Source organism: Tympanuchus pallidicinctus, unplaced genomic scaffold, assembly GCF_026119805.1.
Source record: "Tympanuchus pallidicinctus isolate F22 unplaced genomic scaffold, pur_lepc_1.0 scaffold9, whole genome shotgun sequence".
NCBI classification, from domain to species: domain Eukaryota; kingdom Metazoa; phylum Chordata; class Aves; order Galliformes; family Phasianidae; genus Tympanuchus; species Tympanuchus pallidicinctus.
Genome location: NW_026294813.1, coordinates 1,631,974 through 1,649,592, shown reverse-complemented (window position 1 = coordinate 1,649,592; position 17,619 = coordinate 1,631,974). Strand labels below are relative to the sequence as shown.

Sequence of the window (17,619 nt, the reverse complement as noted above, 5' to 3'; positions counted from 1 at the left end):
GGGCTGCAATAATTACTTCAAGGAAGCACATGAATGGGGATTATTGTTATCAACCCCAGTATTCCTTGTGTAGATGTTAGTTAATTAAGGAGAGCTCTGTTAGTAGCTGATTGAAAGAAATATAGAGTTCTTAGCTGGCAGAGGCTTCAGCAGAGCTGATGAAGAAGTGGAGAAGGGTGCATACCTATGGCTAGGTTCTGATAAACAGAGGATAAGGCCACTTTCTACGTGATCTGGATAAAACACTTAAGCAAAGGTGAAGAAGGCAGAACCCACATGACACCAGAAGCTGTGATCCGGCATTAAAAGCGTGCCGAAGGCCAAGAGAATATTGGTGAGGAGCACCCAGTATTAGTCATATTCTCTCCATCAGCAAACCATCAAGAATTTGGGAAGGTCTCTCAGCAAAACTGCTCAGTACCTCAGTAGGGGGAAAAAGAAAAGATTCTAGTCTGCTAATGCTTTTAGCTCTGCTGGCATTACCTTTACCTAACTGTGGGAATATGCTTGCAGATCTGACAGTATGATAAATAATCATTGCTTAGCCAAAAAAACCCAAACCCAACACCTAGGTCCCAAACAAAGCCAAAGAAAAAACACATCAAAACTCAAATATAAATGCAGCATGTACAGCTGTTTACCTGCCTAGGTATGGTATTCTCTAGTAAGGTTGGCTTCATAAGGTTATATCTATAGATCAGAGGAAAAAATGAAGCAAAAAAATCGCTATCAATTTTGCTGCTAGCTTTTCCTTTGCCATTTTCATGGTTTAGCATTAGTTGACTTGGGCTTAGCAAAGATGAGAACAACAACAACAGCAAATCAATATTACTAGAACTAAGGAAGAATTAACGTCTTGTCTGAGTTCACAGTAACGGAAGTCACTGTCATCCAGTAACAAATTCTCTTCTAGTTTTGTGTACACCTTGTATGCTGCACAGTAGAAGCTTTCTAGTTGGAGGAACTGTCTGCCATTGCAAAAAATATGCTCCAAATATTTCAGGTGCATAAATAAAGATATAAAAGTGCTGGCGTCTAAGGACAAAAGCCATTGCTGCCTTATTTCAGATGGACATTTCACACTCCATCCCTTTGTCATGTTTATCTGTTATTGGACATTGGCTCAAACCTTTTACAGTTTTCAAAGACACCGATAATCTGTTTTGTTACTCCTGTCATAAAAGCCCAAACCCCAGATTTTTCTTCCCACTTCCTCCTTCTTATAGTCTTTCGCCTCTTGGAAGGCTGCGTCTGGTGGGATTACAGATTTCTAGCCCAGCATGGAAGGCTGGGCACACGTCCCCTTGTATATTACTTTGGGAATAGTTTTCACCTCCCGGTCTGCCAGAGCAGGATGATTCAGACACTGAAGTCTGCCCATCTGTGCTACACCACTGCCCTTACAGAGGAACATTTAGAAGCACCTGCTCTCTAAAATCATCCAGAGCCTCTTTTCATCCTCTTCACATCAGACCTCATCAATTCTGGTGTGATTCAAATTTGTTGTTGTGCTGCATGACATCTTGCAAGCTGGAAACAACCTCAATGAAACAACTGAGACATCAAGATGTGGCAGTGACCTGCACGGATAAGACATCTCATTTCCTGAAGACTGCTACCAGGATCAGACACAGTGCATTGACCAAATTGCCATCCCAGATGAAAGAAGTACGTCATTTTTCTGTGATTTTGTTCCATTTATTTGTGCAGTTTCTGCCTGTACCTTCCTGCCCCTTTTTTCCTACAGCAATCATAAGCTCAGCATCATCTCTTTCAACTGCAGTGCATTTTCTAGGGCTAGAGCTCATGCATTTCCTTCTTAAGAGTAAGAGAATTAGGCTTAAGAGAAATGCAGAATTTTAAATCCAGCCTTTCACTTGTTAATGTCCTGCTAACTTTAGATCTTCCTGTGGAATTACTATCTTATTAAAAACAAATAAATAAATGAAGTCAAGAATCTACAACTTTCTCCTCATTTACTGTCCTGCTTACGTCACCACTAGTGAAGTTACCTGGAAGTGCTTTTAAATTGGCTGCAGAGCCCTTTTTTTTCTAAATCCTGGATGTTGACACACACTGAGACTTTCTCACTGCAAAAGTAAATTGGCTGGGGAAGTTATGAGAGGCAGAACTGATCTGGAGCCACACACACATCAGGGAATTGTTAGAGACTCAGGTATTCTAGAGGGTATATAAACCACTTGGGTACTACCTTTCCATAGCTGGACTGTAATCTAACTTATCAACACAAAAATTAAACTTAAAACTAAAATTAAAACTTAACAACATCATGCTCATGTTTGCTTTAAGATATAAAACACATGCTTTCAAAGCAATTCTGCTGTTTAAATGATTAATTCTACGCAGAACTAGAAACAAAAGATATCTGTCAAGAGTTATCAATCTCAGAGAGCAAAACGCCCAAAGGCAAGAAGATATTGCATGAACCCTCTGAGGATCAATGGGTTATCTATTCTAACAAGGACATGATGCCTTAGACAAGCTTCATAATAGGTTTTGATGCCATGTCTTGGTTTCACTAGTTGAAAAAAAAAACAACAACCAAAAAAACCCCAAACAAACCAAAAAAAGTGTGAGGAAATAAAATTATTTAAATATTACATTAAAAATCTTAAGAAGGGCTTCATAATTCTTAGGCAAGTCATAAGCTCTACTGCAGCTTTATGCATTTTTTTGAGCACACTAAAAATTAAGTGATGCATTTCCCAAAGCAAAGCGTTTTCCATCAGAGAAATACTATTTTCTATTTGTCCTCAGCAGTGCTGTCAGTAACCCATGGGGGTCTGATAGCTGACTGGCATTTATCTGTGCTACAGAAGGAAAACAACAGCAACCTTTACCCTAGTGTACCATCAGAGCCCCATCACACAGGCATCCACTTGTGTTCCAGAAGGCTGGTGGGGAATAGCAAGATGCAAAGGCCAGCCGTCTCTGCTGGAAGAGGCATACATGAAGAAAACTGCAGCAATAAATGTGCCAGACTCCATAACGCTGCAAAAGGATAAGTGTGGAAGTGGTGCAGACCAGCTGGAACTTGTGAAGGGAGCAGGGGAACAGCAGTACTCTATTGCTTTCCTCACAGAAGCACTTCCTGACCTTGGGCCATCATTGGGTTACATAACTCTTTTATAAAATAGGAATGAGAACATGCATGCTTGAAAGATGGAAATAGAAGGAGCCCATGGGAAAGTTCCCGCTGACTGCAGGGTTGCACAATCAGGTGCTATTCAACTGCATGTAGAGCAGGAACACAAAAATGGCAGAGAGGGGCTGTTAAAAATAAACCCATGACAGGAGGATTCAGGACAGACTGTTTTCAGCCAGCTTTGCATATTGGTTACATATCTTCTCTGCTACGTTTTCAAAACACACAAAAAAATCTGTTCTGCAACTGGGGCTTTAAAACATGTTTGTTAACCCGTAATTATTGCACAGATTAAGTATATCTCAGGGGCTTGACTCTGTTAGTCTTGCCTAGCCACTGCTTCCAAGAAGTTCTGCCCCAGCAGTAAGAGTATTAGAAGGCTTTAACATACACAAGCACACTGATATTTGCAACAACAAATCTTAAACAGTTAAAGAATCAGCTTTATTTAACTTTTATCACACTATTTCTGAGTGCCCAGAGCAGTTTCTGTATCACCATGTCTGTGCCAAAACCAACATTTTCCATCCCCATTAGCCTAATTAATCAAATTGATTTAAATTATAATTGGTTAGCATTAAATGCATCTGTTAAAAAACCCATCTGGTTGACGCTGATCTCTCTTACTAATAAGATGGTTAAGGATAGGTATGATCTCTGCAATTTGTAATAGAACTGACATCTAAAGGGGACGACTTCTTTGATTTAATTAAAGATTGCGATGCAGTGCCTGAGTTTCTGTTGCAGAGGCTGTGAGCCAGAAGCAAGACGCAGCTGTGGTGAGCTGTGAACAGGCACTTCTGGAAAGGCTGATGACCTCCCAGAATGAGCATAGTAACTACGTTACTACATACGTACATACGTACATGGGCCTTCCCTTAATGGAAAAGTTAGCCATTCCTAGTTCAGTATTACAGTTTGACTTTTGTTACTAGCTATTTAACTGCAGGTTGTATTAAAAATCCATCCAGCCCATGGCTGTTTTGTTGTCGGTAGCAAGTAGCTCCAGCTTTAGCTGTTTTTATATTGGGTTGCACTGTACACATGTTTATAGTTAAGTAACCCTGCTCTCTGCCAGAGTGAACAACTCCATTGGGATAAAAGCAGCATTACACACAGGCAGCGTCTTCACTTTGAAAAACAAGCTCTTCATTCTCACAGCACAGATGCTTGTTTTCCTGCTCTCCAGGGCTGTTTCCCTGTTTGAATTTAGTTCCCTACAGAGTATTTGGGATGGTTCAGGCTGCACAGAGGCTGTCCCACCCCGCTCTGTGGCCATCTCACTCTCTCCTTCAAAAACCAGTGAAACAAGAAGGTGTCACACACAGAGCAGTTTGTAAATGCAGGATGGTTCCACAGCACTTAGGTTTGAGGAACTGTATGACCTGAATTTCTTACAAAATTGCTTTCTGAAAGTATCTTAAACTGCCAACACTCATGCTTTTGGTTCTCCCTAGGGTGTCCACCCCAAACTGGTAGACTTTGCTAAAAAAAAATCTTGCAACCTGATACAGAGGTTAACCCTCAGGCCTCTCTGTCTCTTTGTGGCCAGTGAAGCCCGCTGGGCTGGATTGAATTGCAGACACCTGCCTCAGTGCGGGACCAGCGCCACACACCGCACACTGGGACAAGCTCCCTCTCCTCATTCTCCTTGCAGTAAAAGCGCAGTGTTAGGACAACAGCTTCTGTGCAACAGTTACTAGCAGAGAAAAAAAAGAGAAGAAATCGAAGTGGCGCAATATTCCTCATTTCACAACCAAAAATCAGCCCCACAAGTCCTGATTGTCATAGAACAAGCTTTTCCTTTTTTGGGAAACACAGACTGGTGAGGGAGGGATGAGTAGGAAGGGAGCAAGGATAGAAAAAAGGAAAAACATCCAAAGCACTGTTATAATATTTGATCATTTTCTGTTCAGCAGGCTAACCTCCCGTGTTTCTCAGACTGATATGTAACAGTCAGCCAGAAGGGGAGGAGCACAGGGAGATGCCACTTGAGCTGGCAGGCCAGCAGCTCTTTAAATAGAAAAGCTTTTAGGGAACTCGGGGCTGGCGCTTGCTGCACAAATCTCATTACAGCCATTTCCACCCAGAACAGCCTCCGTCTCATAGCTGCGATAATCAAAAAGCCCCTGAAGGAATGGCAGGACGACAAGGGGGAAAAGTGGGACTCAGCAGGCTTAGGCCCAAACGCTCGCCTCTCCAGGCAGCGCTGCGAGGGGAGGCAGTACCTGTGAGTCAGCTCCTCTGCTTCCTCTGGGTCCACGGCTTCTTCGTCCTCCTCTTCTTCGTCCTCCTCTTCTTCCTCCTCTTCTTCATCCTCTATGAAGGAGGAGGTCTCAGATGCCCGGTCACACTCTGCACCATGGTATCCCTCCATGTTCTTTCTCGCTCAGGCTCTTGTCGTTGATTTTTACCCCCGACCCTGTCCTCCCCAGGGTTGCCTGAAGCAACTGTCATCCCCAGCAGCTCTCACATCTCCTGATTCAGGGCAGTCTTTAAATAGACAGCAGCAAAGTAGCAGCACTGTCGCTGCTGGTCCCACCCCAGGTCCTAGCACCAACCGGGTGCCGGGGCACATGGCACAGCCCCTGTATAGCCTATTCCAGTTCTGTTACGATAATTGAATTGGAAGCTCTTGATAACATGTAGTTCTCCAATACAAATCTGAGTCTATTAATTGGAAGTTCTGCTAGAAGAGTAGAGAGTTCTTCAAATCCTAGATAAGGCATAACAGTTTCTAACATCATTTCAGACGGGAAGCGACAAGTGAACCCACTGCCACAAACGAGTACCCAAAGCCACCCCTAAAATACAAGAGCTGAACTACAGCATCTTTTAGCTCAGGGAGATGTTAGCATCTTGCACGCATTTCGAAACCTTGGTCAGCAGTGGAAAACAGACTTCCTACTAAAAGTCTCCCAGCGTAAGTATTCCTCACGGGGGGGGGGGGGGGGGGGGATGGGGGCGTGGAAGGGAGGGTTAGTGAAGGGTTTTGTTATGAAACTGTGGCAAAACAATTCCAAAACTATTTATACCATGGAACGTTATCTGAAGTTTTCTATCAAAAGTTACAGTCCAACACACACCAAGTATCACATTTACTTGATGTTGTTCCAGTTGCCTGGCACTTCCACAGAAAGTAGTGCTGCTCTTGTTTGCCTTGACAAAGAATGTGACAGCATGACATATAGTGAAATTTGTTTCCTGACCATCTCAGATCATTTTTCAATGCATGAAAGTAGTGCCACTTTCTGTGCACTATGCCAGATAACCACTTACTCAATTTGCTTCTTTCATTACAAGGTAAGCTAAGTCATACTGCTTCGATGGTGCCTGCTACTGTAATATAAGTACTGGGGAGTTTTGTGACAAACATGCTTGTCCTGATATTTGGCAAAACTACCATCTACTTCTTATAATTTTGATTATAAGTATAGCTTATCAGAAGTAAATGAACTGAAGAAAAACACGCTGGATTACTTGTAAAAACATAGGTCATCTCAAGCTTGTGTAAAGATGATTAATAAGATGGGTCAGTTTTTATAAAGTTGCATTTCAGGAAAAACTTGTTTCAAACATAAAGCAGTAATCTAAGGCGCTTTCTTTCCTATAAATGTTTTGAATGTAAAGCCTTATGTGGTGGTCATTTACAGTTTGATGCATCACATCCAGCTTACTTAAAATGCATTTTTGCTGAATTTGAACATGATGTCCCTTCTTAATTATACTATTTTGGGAGTTTACATTTTGTAGGAAAAGAGATGCCCAGAGCTTTTTAAAAAAGGAGCAACATCCCCCTCACCGCAATCTACAGACATCTTTGAATCTAGTCCTCATTCTTTTCCAAAAAAATTTAGTAGTGTTTTACATAAAACAGGGCAAAATGAAATGCTTCACCCATGCTTACACCACTAGATAAAAATGAGGGATGATGCAGGGAACATCCACATAGAGGGAGAACATTTTAGATGACTGACAAAGTCAGATTAAAACTAAAAGCCTGTTAAAAGGAAGCTGTTTCAAGAAGCAAGCCAAAATATCAGATAGATTAGATCATGATTAAGTATGAGCAGGAAGTAAACTTCCAGCAGGCAAACAATTTACTGTTCCTAGAACTTCTAAATTGTAAGACTTTAAATAAATTAGAACCTAAGGTTTGCGCAAGAAAAAATAATCCACGTTATTTTGAATTGTAAGGGCTTTCACAATCTTGTTAGAAGTGGCAACAGATGAAAATTGTATCCGCACACAGACACAGCACAAAATACCCGTAGAAAATTTTTATTTGTAACAGGTGCCTTGACCTTTACATTCATTTCCTTTTCTACTTAATTATAGGAACTATATCGAATGTCCAATACAAACAAACATAAAACATCAAAGAAAGCTGTATTTTCCAGAAACTTTATTCCACGGGACACCATACAAAATATTAAAAAAAAAAATGCATTAATATGCATTTGACATCAATTAGAAGTACTGACAATGAATTGGTCTTCAATAACAAACACATGACAGGCACAAACTGTGCTACAGCAGGTCTAAAAAGTTTCATTACTTTGTTGTTTGGAAAAGCTACAATTTTTAAGATTACTTATTTGAAATCAATTTACAGCAGCCTACCAGTTAACAAACATTTACACAAAATCAAAACAAAGTCCCAGCTTGGTGCAGCTACTGTAGGGCAGGGGTATTTTACGCAGATAACGCTACTACTTTGAATTTGTAAAACGAAGCACTAAAAATTATCTTGTCTGCTACGTGAACATGAATCAATCACATAAACTGAATTGTCCTTTTTCAGTTCAACTTTCTTGTAGAACTGTTGACTGAAAATTCCATTTTAGATTACAGTTCTTAATATCCAGAACATTACCAACTGTAATCTAGCTTAATTTTCATAAATTGTTGCTTTTGTTCAATATAAAATAAAAATATAACTGGGAAGTGCCAAACTGAGCAAAAGTGCATACTGCATTAAACAGACAGAAAGCACAAGCTGTCTGCTCATCAAGGACAGTTTGTGTGCAGTGCCTTAAGGATACAGACTCATACACTGTTTAGCTCTGATTTCAGTCATTTCATTGTTAAATTTGTCTGAATTGATGACAACACAGATTATGGAAAGTCAGTACATTCCCATACTTTGTTTACAACAGATTTACTCCTGTGGTCTGATGCTCTAGTCACAACATTCTCTTCCAGAAATCAACAATACAAGTGTTCTCAGAAAACACATCTCTGAGTGAACAACTGCATTAATAAATGTCAATAATAAAATATGAAGTCTTTCTTACAAAGATATCCTTAACAAAAGCATAACAAGAAAAGCACATAATAAAATAACAAGGGTGTAACCTGGGTTTTGATATTGTTCTTTATTTCAGCAGGATCCAATATGGAGAAAATGAAAGAAGTCTGTTATCTTCTCTGTATGGTGGCTCTCAAAGGTAATACAAAGCTCAAGTCTTTCTTGTCTCGCAGTATCTGCCAAGACTGAGGAAAAAAGTAGAAGGGTTAGAAGGACAAATCATATTTTCCATCAATATTTAAACATCCTTTTAAGCAGTAAGCCTCACAGATCCACGAAAATAAATTTGATATTTTTCTCCTCTAGAGGAAAGATATTTATTTATTTATGCAGAGAAAAATAATTGAGAAGTACACAAAATGCAGAGGACTATTGAGAAAGGTACATCCTTTCAAGAAGAGAGCAGATTTGTGTTTCTGGAGTCTGTGACAGATATTCACATTATGTAAGAATTACATCAATTCTCTAACTGCAAAATAATTGTCCTAAAAGCACACATACCAAAACTACTGATACAGGCAGTTATACTCTGTCATTTGCAGAATCCGTGTCTTGAAAGTTACTATTAACATTTTCACACAACTGTCACATCTTTTAGATCATGAACTTGGGAATAATTGCACTGGCCCTCCTATCTTAACGCACAGTTCATTTTACCCACAATGTGCAATTAAAGTCACAGGAAAAGATATCACTCAATAGCAGTGAGCCATATTTACATTACTTTATTTTCCTAAAGAAGATTAGAATAGTTTTTTATTTATGCATATTTATATGTATATTCTATTTTGTAGGTTTACAAACATGAAGTACCCATACGTGTAATATATGCAATCTATACTGAATGTACTTATCAAGTACACTTTATACACACTACACGATATAAGGACAATCATAACCATCAGAATCAGGCAAGCACAATAACTATCATTTGTTTACCTATCTTGAAAACCAAAGTGACCAGAAAAATAAAATGGATGCTATTTTTACCTTAAAAAATTCCTCTTTGATAGTATCAAACTTCTGTTTTTCATGTACAGCTCTAGCAGTGTTTGTCCTATCAAAGGGCTCTGCAAGATCAAAGGCAAACATTAAAAGTGTTAAAAAAACCTACAGCTATTCTATTTCACAGAGCTAGCAATGAGGAGGAAAAAGTCAACGTACCATTTCTTCCCAATGGGTTTTTAAGCAGCTGATTCCAGCTTCTTTTTCAAATCTGATTTTGTGTAATATTAATCCAGAATAGTCTCAAACCCTAAGCACTCTAACATGTAAACCACAAATACTGTGAAATCATTATTTCTTGCAAAGCACAATATGTTGGCTGTGCTGAACTCATGCATCAGTAATTATCTGTGACTGCGTATTAGTCTACGATATCGGAATAAGATTTTGTATATGGAAATGTTGAAGACTTACTGCACATTAGATTCATCTCATGCAACAGTTTCAGTGAAATACAGAAAAATATTAAAATATCGCTTTTTAGGGTATTATGTGATTTTTATGAATGGCTGTAAGAATCTATTCAGAAGTTAACAACAGATTCTAAAGTTTGCAGCTATCAAACTACAAGTTTATACGGTTTTTAATGTTTTCCTTTTTTTCCTCTGGAACATTTTTTTAATTAAAGTACTATTTGCTCCTGATAAAACTTCCTAACATATGGAAAAATAACAGTTGCTAAACAATTATGTATTATGATGCAGTAGAAAAATGATTTCTTAAGTCTTTGTTGCCTTACTAGAAAACTACTTAAATAACAAGTATATTTCAGACTGCTGGAATTTATTAAAGTCCTAAAAAGCCAGCAAAGCATAAAAATGCATACTGTTTTTTTGTTTATTTGGTGTACTGTGTTTACATGGCAAGGCTTTGGTATCAGAAAAGCGAAGACCTCTGTGAGCAGAGCCCAGCACCACCCTATGTCAGATCAGAGCGAGTCTCAGCTGCTCCAGCAGGGACTTGCAGTGAGGTTAAGAAAGGGGAAAACTTTGCACAACAGCAGCTGGAAGAGAGGAGTGAGGAAATATAAAGAAGCAGCCCTGCAGCCATCACCGCCTGGGCAGGAGCGGGGCAGGAGGTGCTCCAGGCATGGAGCAGCACCTCCCTGGAGCGGGGCAGGAGGTGCTCCAGGCATGGAGCAGCACCTCCCTGCAGCCCACAGAGGCCCACGGAGGAGCAGGCCGTCCCCCTGCAGCCCACGGGCACCACGCGGAGCAAATCTCCCGTGCAGCCACGGAGGAGCCCACGGTGCAGCAGTGGCTGAGGCCCGGAGGAGGCACAGCCCACGGATACCCGCAGGAGCAGCCCGTGGGGAGCAGCCTGCGGTGGGGCGGGAGGGCTGGGGCAGCTGCCGCCCGTGGGACAGTGCCAGAGCAGCTCCTGAGGGGGGGCCCTGTGGGACGGAGCCGTGTGGAGCTGTGCCTGCACAGCTGCTGCCCGTGGGGAGCCCACACAGCATCAGATAGGGAAGGATGGCATCCTGTCCCACATGAAGCAGGGGCAGAAGGTGGCCATGAAGAAATGCCAGAGATAGAGTTATGAACTGACCACAACCCCTGTTGCTGGGGGAGCAGGTAGGAGAAAGTGAATAAAGGGAAGGCATCTGCAGTTTCTTTCAACTCACTGCTCTGCAATAATCTTCCCTACACTGTGTCTGTTTGGACCATCATGGTAATTTATGAGTGACTGACTGCTGTCCTTATCTCCACTCAAGAATTTTTTTTCATTGTATTTTCTTTCCTTGCCCCATTGAAAAAGGGGGATGAGAAAGCAGCTGTGTGCTGCCTGGCTACCTAACTTGTGTTAAACTACAACACTTGGTTGTGAATTGCTTTTATTCAGGTAGGGACATAAGGTAAAATAAAGCACTAAGTAGACATCAGGAGGGATTACAACATTGTGTGGACTGGGACTTGAAATTTGGAATATATTCTGTGGCACTGTAGTTTTATTACTGAAACCTATTTAAATCCAATAAATAATTTCAAGCAGTAAATGTTGCATTTGGAAAGTTTCTTTAACTTTTTTCTTCACACTAGCTATACAAAGGTTTTAATGTATGTTTACACGGCAGATTTTTTTTGCATCAAACAATTTTGATTGAAACAAAAATCTGTCAGTTAAATTAGTGAATCACCTAGTCCTCTAGTACCAAAGATGTCATTGGTTAGATTGACCTACTGCTACAAAGAATTCCACATCCCTTAGCATGTGGAACAGTATGGTACTTCTTTTGTTTGTCTTACACATGATGATAACTGCTCCTTTAATGCCAGGATCTTTCAGGTGTTTATTTTGAGCAGTGTGATTTTTGTGAATTAACAAGACCATAGCTGTACAATCTTCCTTAACTCACAGGGGGAAAAGGCACTCTTCCTAGTCACAAAAAACTGACTCACATCTTCCCTTTATTCTTGCATATTAATAGCTGTCAGCAGACAAATTCATTCCCTGAAGCAAAGTAGAAATACTTCTGCAATCAGCAACTATTTACACCACTTTGCATTTTCTAACCATCTGTACAGTAAGACTCCATCATAAGTTACTTTGTTCACACGCTGAGAATATTAAAAGAAAAAGAATGTAATACAACTTAAACACCAATTTTTGAGGGAAAGGCTAAAGAGACATTGTTCTTTCAAATGAAAATATAAATAATCATAAAATCCCAAAACTGCTACAAAACAAACCCTGAAGAATGATTTCTATTGTTATTTTTAATGTCTGGTACAAGAACAAATAAGATACAGCATAGAAAGCTTTCCATCCTGTTTCCCTAAGTGACTGCTAATTGAGTTCTCATAAAATCACCAGGTTTTGAGCATTTCCACTCTTATCTTTTTGGTTTTTTTTTTTTTTTTTTTTTTTATTTTTAAAGAGAACGTATTATATTGTTCGATACAGACAAGACTTAACCTCAAAACAGAATGATCACCATCAATTTAGAGATTCTGACAAGGAATATGCGCCAGTAAAAGCAGTGTTCTCTCTATCCCTATAGTGGTAATTGCCAGCCAAATTTTAAACTGTTTGAAAAGAGCACCTCTGCTATTTTGTTTCTCAAAAATGGCTGTTTTGTATGCTAATATTCTTTTTTCATAGAAAATGAATCTTATTCCACCACACTGAAATGCCATGAAAAAGTTGAAAGCCTGAAAGATACAGGCAGCCGCCTTGTAACACAGAGCATCAGCATCATGTGACAGCAGAAGGCACAGCTGCTGAACATTCCCACCTCCCACATTCAGAACACAGTCTCAGCAATTTCTGCACAACGCTATCCCAGATCACTTCAGCTGCACAGATATTTTTGAATTCTCACATTTCTTAGCTCTGAGACAGCAAAGTCAAACGTGGAGCCTTCTTCATAGGTTTCGGTGTATTTTACCCTACAACTGTTGGTTTTGGTTTTTGCTTTCCTTCCACGACTTTTTTCTTTTTTTTTTTTTTTTTTCTCCAAATGTCCACATAAGGGACAGGAATTTCACCACGTGGCTTGACATAGCATATGATTTTGACATTGACATAAATATGATTTACAGCTCCAACCACATAATAACTGATTTCACCTGTAGGTAATCTTCTCCGCACAGAATAGCACAATCACATAAAACTGCATGCACACATACAGGACGTACATCCATCCTGCCACAAATCTTGAGGAATGCCTGCATCTAAATCACAGGCTTTCTGCCTTACTGCGCCTATCCCCTCCACTACAGGATTTCTGCAGTCTCTCAACATCTCTGGACATACTGTTTCGCTCATATCCAAGCTCCAGTAATCTTTTTTCCAAAAACTTCAATGTTTGGAGTCCTAATCCTAATAGTCTCCTATTTATGTAAAGCTAGGACCCAAGCTACCTTCCACATTTCAAACCTCCACTTCTTACCTCGGTGTCCTAAACCAGATACTTCTCATTCTACTTCTTCTGCCCCCATGTTGCTTTTCAGCTCCTGTCCTGCAAATTTGCCTTCACCTGCTGCACTCTGACTCTCACTTTTCTTTTTTCTTTCATCTTCACAGCGCTAACTCTTTCCAGCCCACATGACAGTTCCCAGTCCCTTCCCTACTTTTGTTTTCATATTCTGCTCTAACATCACAATCCTTCTCTGTTATTTTCACTTTCCCTGGTCTGGTCTTCACCTTCTCCATGTAGACTACTGATGGCAGAGTTGAAGGGCAACATGAGAACAAGAAATAGGTCCTTGCGTTGAGCTAATTCCCAGTTCAGCTTGAACTACAGGTGCCAAGACCAGTGACTCCAAAACACAGCCTGGGTTTCACCTCTAGTTCTGGAGGGTATCACACTTTGTCTGTGGAAACTGCACATACAAAAGCCCATCAAAAATAGTAGCTGCAATTGGATCAATGTATGCATAATTTACTTACTGCTAAGACATGAAATACCAAAGCTTTACTAGAACAAAGAATATTCTTACAGAAGAATCTGAATATGGTCCACTCTGTTTTTTCAGAAGATCAATCTTGGCAAAACTGAAGACTATTTTTACAGAGCAACCAAGCATATTACTGTCCATAAAGGCCATTCCTTGTCAAAGCCTGAATCACTGTGCCAAAAGTAACAGGGCAATGAGTCTTCTTGAAGAAAAGGTCAGGGGAACTATTTTTAAACACTACAGAACTTAAAGCTTCCTTCTCAAATGTTTTCAGTAAGACTGCTTCCAACACTATTTACACTGATTAAACTTCATTTACTGCATACATACATTTCACATGCACGTAATTAAATTTTATGGTGCTCATATTTAAGTGATTGATTTAGTGTCTCAGTAGTTAAAATGATAATGTAGCTTTAAATTTTACCTTCTACACATATATATTTGTTTCTCCATTCAACATCATCAGGTCTTGGAATAGCTTTGGCCTCACGAACTGAAATCATTTGATGGCTCCAACTAGGGAAGAGGAAAAGAAATTGCAGACCTTTAAACTCTTAATTCTGAATGAATAATGTCTGTTTACATTAATAAACTGTCTTACTGCTCTGTCTCAAGCCTATATATTATAGTACTTTACAGTAATGAGAAAATTAGTGTAAAATACTATACAAAAGTAAGGAATGCTTTGTAGGAAACAAGAAAGAATTCCACAAGCACTTTAGTATATTTATGTAAACATTTGCAAAACAGAACATCATAGATTTGCATGTTATCTTGAATACGGACTCCTGCATTTATTTCTAAATTCAAAATAAATTACAATCTCATAAATTTTTCAGGTATTTCTTTGGGAAAAAGAGTTAAGAGCAGAGGAAGACAAAGCATTTCATTAATGTGCATTCAGTGATCAAGATAGAAAAAGAAAGCATGCTTACAAATGAGCATCTGAGTGCAAGAAGCTTATTAGAAAGTACTAATATCTTGTATATGTGGTAATTTAGATATTCTGTAACTGTACAAAATTTAGAACAACTCAAAGCAGCCTTTGAATGTAAGCTACTGCATGCAGCAGTTTTACAACCATGGAACCAAAAGAAATGATCGCACTGGAACAGGAACAGCAGTGCAGTTTAGAGAACAATCTTTGAGGCTTGGCACAGTGATATGCCAAACATAATGGCAACCAGAGCAACATTTACAGTTTTATGTTCTCAACCAGTTCTATGCAGCCGTTTTTCATTTGTTCTTGACTAGACCAGACAAATGCCTTATCACAGCAAAAAGCCTGAAATTCCAACAACAGATCACGATACACCCCAACTATTGGGATAAGAAATAACTGGGTAGCATGCTGCTAGCTGAACTGGTGTTATGTACAGCTGACTGGATCTCCTGCTTGTATGGATCTTTTGACATAACGCAAAGATACAGGCAATGTAAATCACCAGTTAAGTCTGGAAGAACTCTGCTGCATAGGTCATAGACTAGCTGTCATAAAGGCATTAAGTCAGTCATGATAAGATAGTTTACATTAGCTAAAAGTCTGTGCCTACAGATTCTACAAATTAGCTCAAGTACAGCTCATGATTAAAATCACTGTTAAAAGTCAGCCGTAATCCCACAGAACATGTATATTGCTCTTCAACAATAAACAAAGGAAACCCACACAAAGGGAAAAAACAAGAAACTGGATTATCACAGAAAAACTACAGCTGCAGAACATTGGTTGTGACTGGAAGAAGCAGGCAGTTCAACTATCCGGCTGAAGTACTGTTTCACCTCAAAAAACACTTTTGCTCTTGATCTCTTTTTTTCTTTAGGTTAAACTTGGCTTTCTCCTTCATCAAGAAATAAAAACACTTATACTGGCTCAGTAGGAAGCAACAATAAAATATGTTTCTATCTGTTTAAAAAGCTTTGTATAAGAACATGAAAACAATTAGTTTATCTCATTAAATCTTCATTAATCCTGCCTTGGTACCAAAATCAGCATGAATTAGAAGTGAATTACCAACAGCAAATGATTTATTGATTTCAACCACTTTGACTTGCACACAACTCCACAATTGCCAATGCCAAGTGAATATTCTACATCCTTGTATTTTAATCCACAGGCTAACAACAATTATTTGAAGAGCAATCTCAGTCATCAGTTATTTCTGGCGTGACAGCCCACATCATGTATGTGTACCACATACAGAAAGCAAGAATTTGATAGATAACCAGGTGTAAGCCTATGTATGAGTTAAAAGCTTGCATTTTCCAAAGCATTACTATCATCCATTCCTGTAAGCAGCTTTGGCTTATGAAATGCATACAAACTACAAACATATTGAAGAACATGATCACCTTGTTACCTAATTGTGCCCTAAAGGGAGCTGCCAGGAATTGTGCTTTATATTTTATCAAGACAATGTAGCTCATTTTTGATTATGTCCACCAAATATAACTTAACCAAGGATAATCTTAACTTGAAACAAGAAGCGTAAAAGCAGCACAGTCCCCTAAAGATGACAGTCTTTATATTCCCTAACAGTATTTTCTTTGCAGCAAGGCCTTACTTCAAGGTCTTAGTATGTAAAACGGCAGCCAAAAGGAAACCTGCTGCCTTCACTCACTGAGTGAAGGTAGAAGTGAAATCAGACACTCTTTTAAGGAGGGCCTGATAAACAGGGACCAGTTTGCAAATATTTTCTTCCAGTACATTTCTTTCCATACCTTTTTTTACTTTGTCACATTCCTTCTCTGATCTGCAGAGCTTTAACAGTGACAGTGAAAACTGAGTTATAAGCATACATATAGCCAGCTGCATCATGTGAAACATCATGCAGATTTGAACTCTACAAGCTCAATATCAAGCAACTCTATCAAGCAAGATAATTTCTAAATGTGCTGATAAACTGTATAAGCTTTGCCCCTATAGTCTTATCTGTGCAGGAACTTCCACATCACAATTTCAGTAGAAAGGGGAAAAAAATTAACTTCTTATATACACAACAAAAAGCTCAGAAAAAGACAGTGGAAAGGAGCAATGTACAAATACAAGGTAACCTGCAGTATATTTGAACAACACAAGGTGATAAAATGACTTCTGGCCATATTCCTTAGATCCATCCTGCTATCAAGTATTATTCACTGCATCAAGTAAAATAAAATATACATTTTAACTGAAAGATCTATTGGCCTTTGCTACATTGAGGGTGAAATTTAAAATAATGCATCTCAACCCTGATTTATCTTCGTAACCAATACATGCAACAATTGATCAGCTAAGCAATCCAGGCAAGTAATTTCAATTACTTATTGTGTTCAAAATGATGATCTTCATATACGATTACTGCTGACCATTATACACAGTTCTTTCAGCAAAATGGATCCTGTGTATTAAACTTTGGAGTACTGTGTCCTATACCACAGATGGAATCTATAAGAATCACTTTCATGAAAACTGAAGTAGTGTTTTCTTTAGTAATCTTTTTAACCGAACACATTGCAATTCAATAACTGGCACAGTACAGGTCAGTTAGATGTGACTTGACTTCAGAGCTGTATCATCCGAAATAAAATTGTAAAAAAATATACCTGTGAATAATAAGACTAGTAAATGTTCTACAGGAAGAGTGAAAAATACATTGATTGTATCAATAAAAAACAATAGCTTAATGAAAAATACGACTAATAGCCTCCTGTTGTGTCTATTAAACTCATCCATATTCCCACCTACCACACTATTT

At 39.1% G+C, this 17,619-nt stretch overlaps 2 protein-coding genes across 5 annotated transcripts in view; both read right to left on the bottom strand.

Moving 5' to 3' along the window:
- CMYA5 (cardiomyopathy associated 5) overlaps positions 1-5,646 on the bottom strand; it is a 48,834-nt gene extending 43,188 nt beyond the window's left edge. Inside the window, exon 1 of the mRNA XM_052670218.1 lies at positions 5,395-5,646. Coding sequence (XP_052526178.1) covers positions 5,395-5,543 — 149 coding nt within the window. The 5' untranslated portion in view covers positions 5,544-5,646. The remainder of the gene's footprint in view (positions 1-5,394) is intronic.
- Positions 5,647-7,431: 1,785 nt separating this feature from the next.
- Positions 7,432-17,619, bottom strand: part of TENT2 (terminal nucleotidyltransferase 2) — a 41,212-nt gene continuing 31,024 nt past the window's right edge. For all 4 annotated transcript variants that reach the window (XM_052670199.1, XM_052670201.1, XM_052670197.1 and 1 more), the window contains 3 exons: positions 14,310-14,401; positions 9,468-9,547; positions 7,432-8,662 (listed from right to left, as the gene is read on the bottom strand). In XM_052670199.1, coding sequence (XP_052526159.1) covers positions 8,588-8,662; positions 9,468-9,547; positions 14,310-14,401 — 247 coding nt within the window. In that variant the 3' untranslated portion in view covers positions 7,432-8,587. The remainder of the gene's footprint in view (positions 8,663-9,467; positions 9,548-14,309; positions 14,402-17,619) is intronic.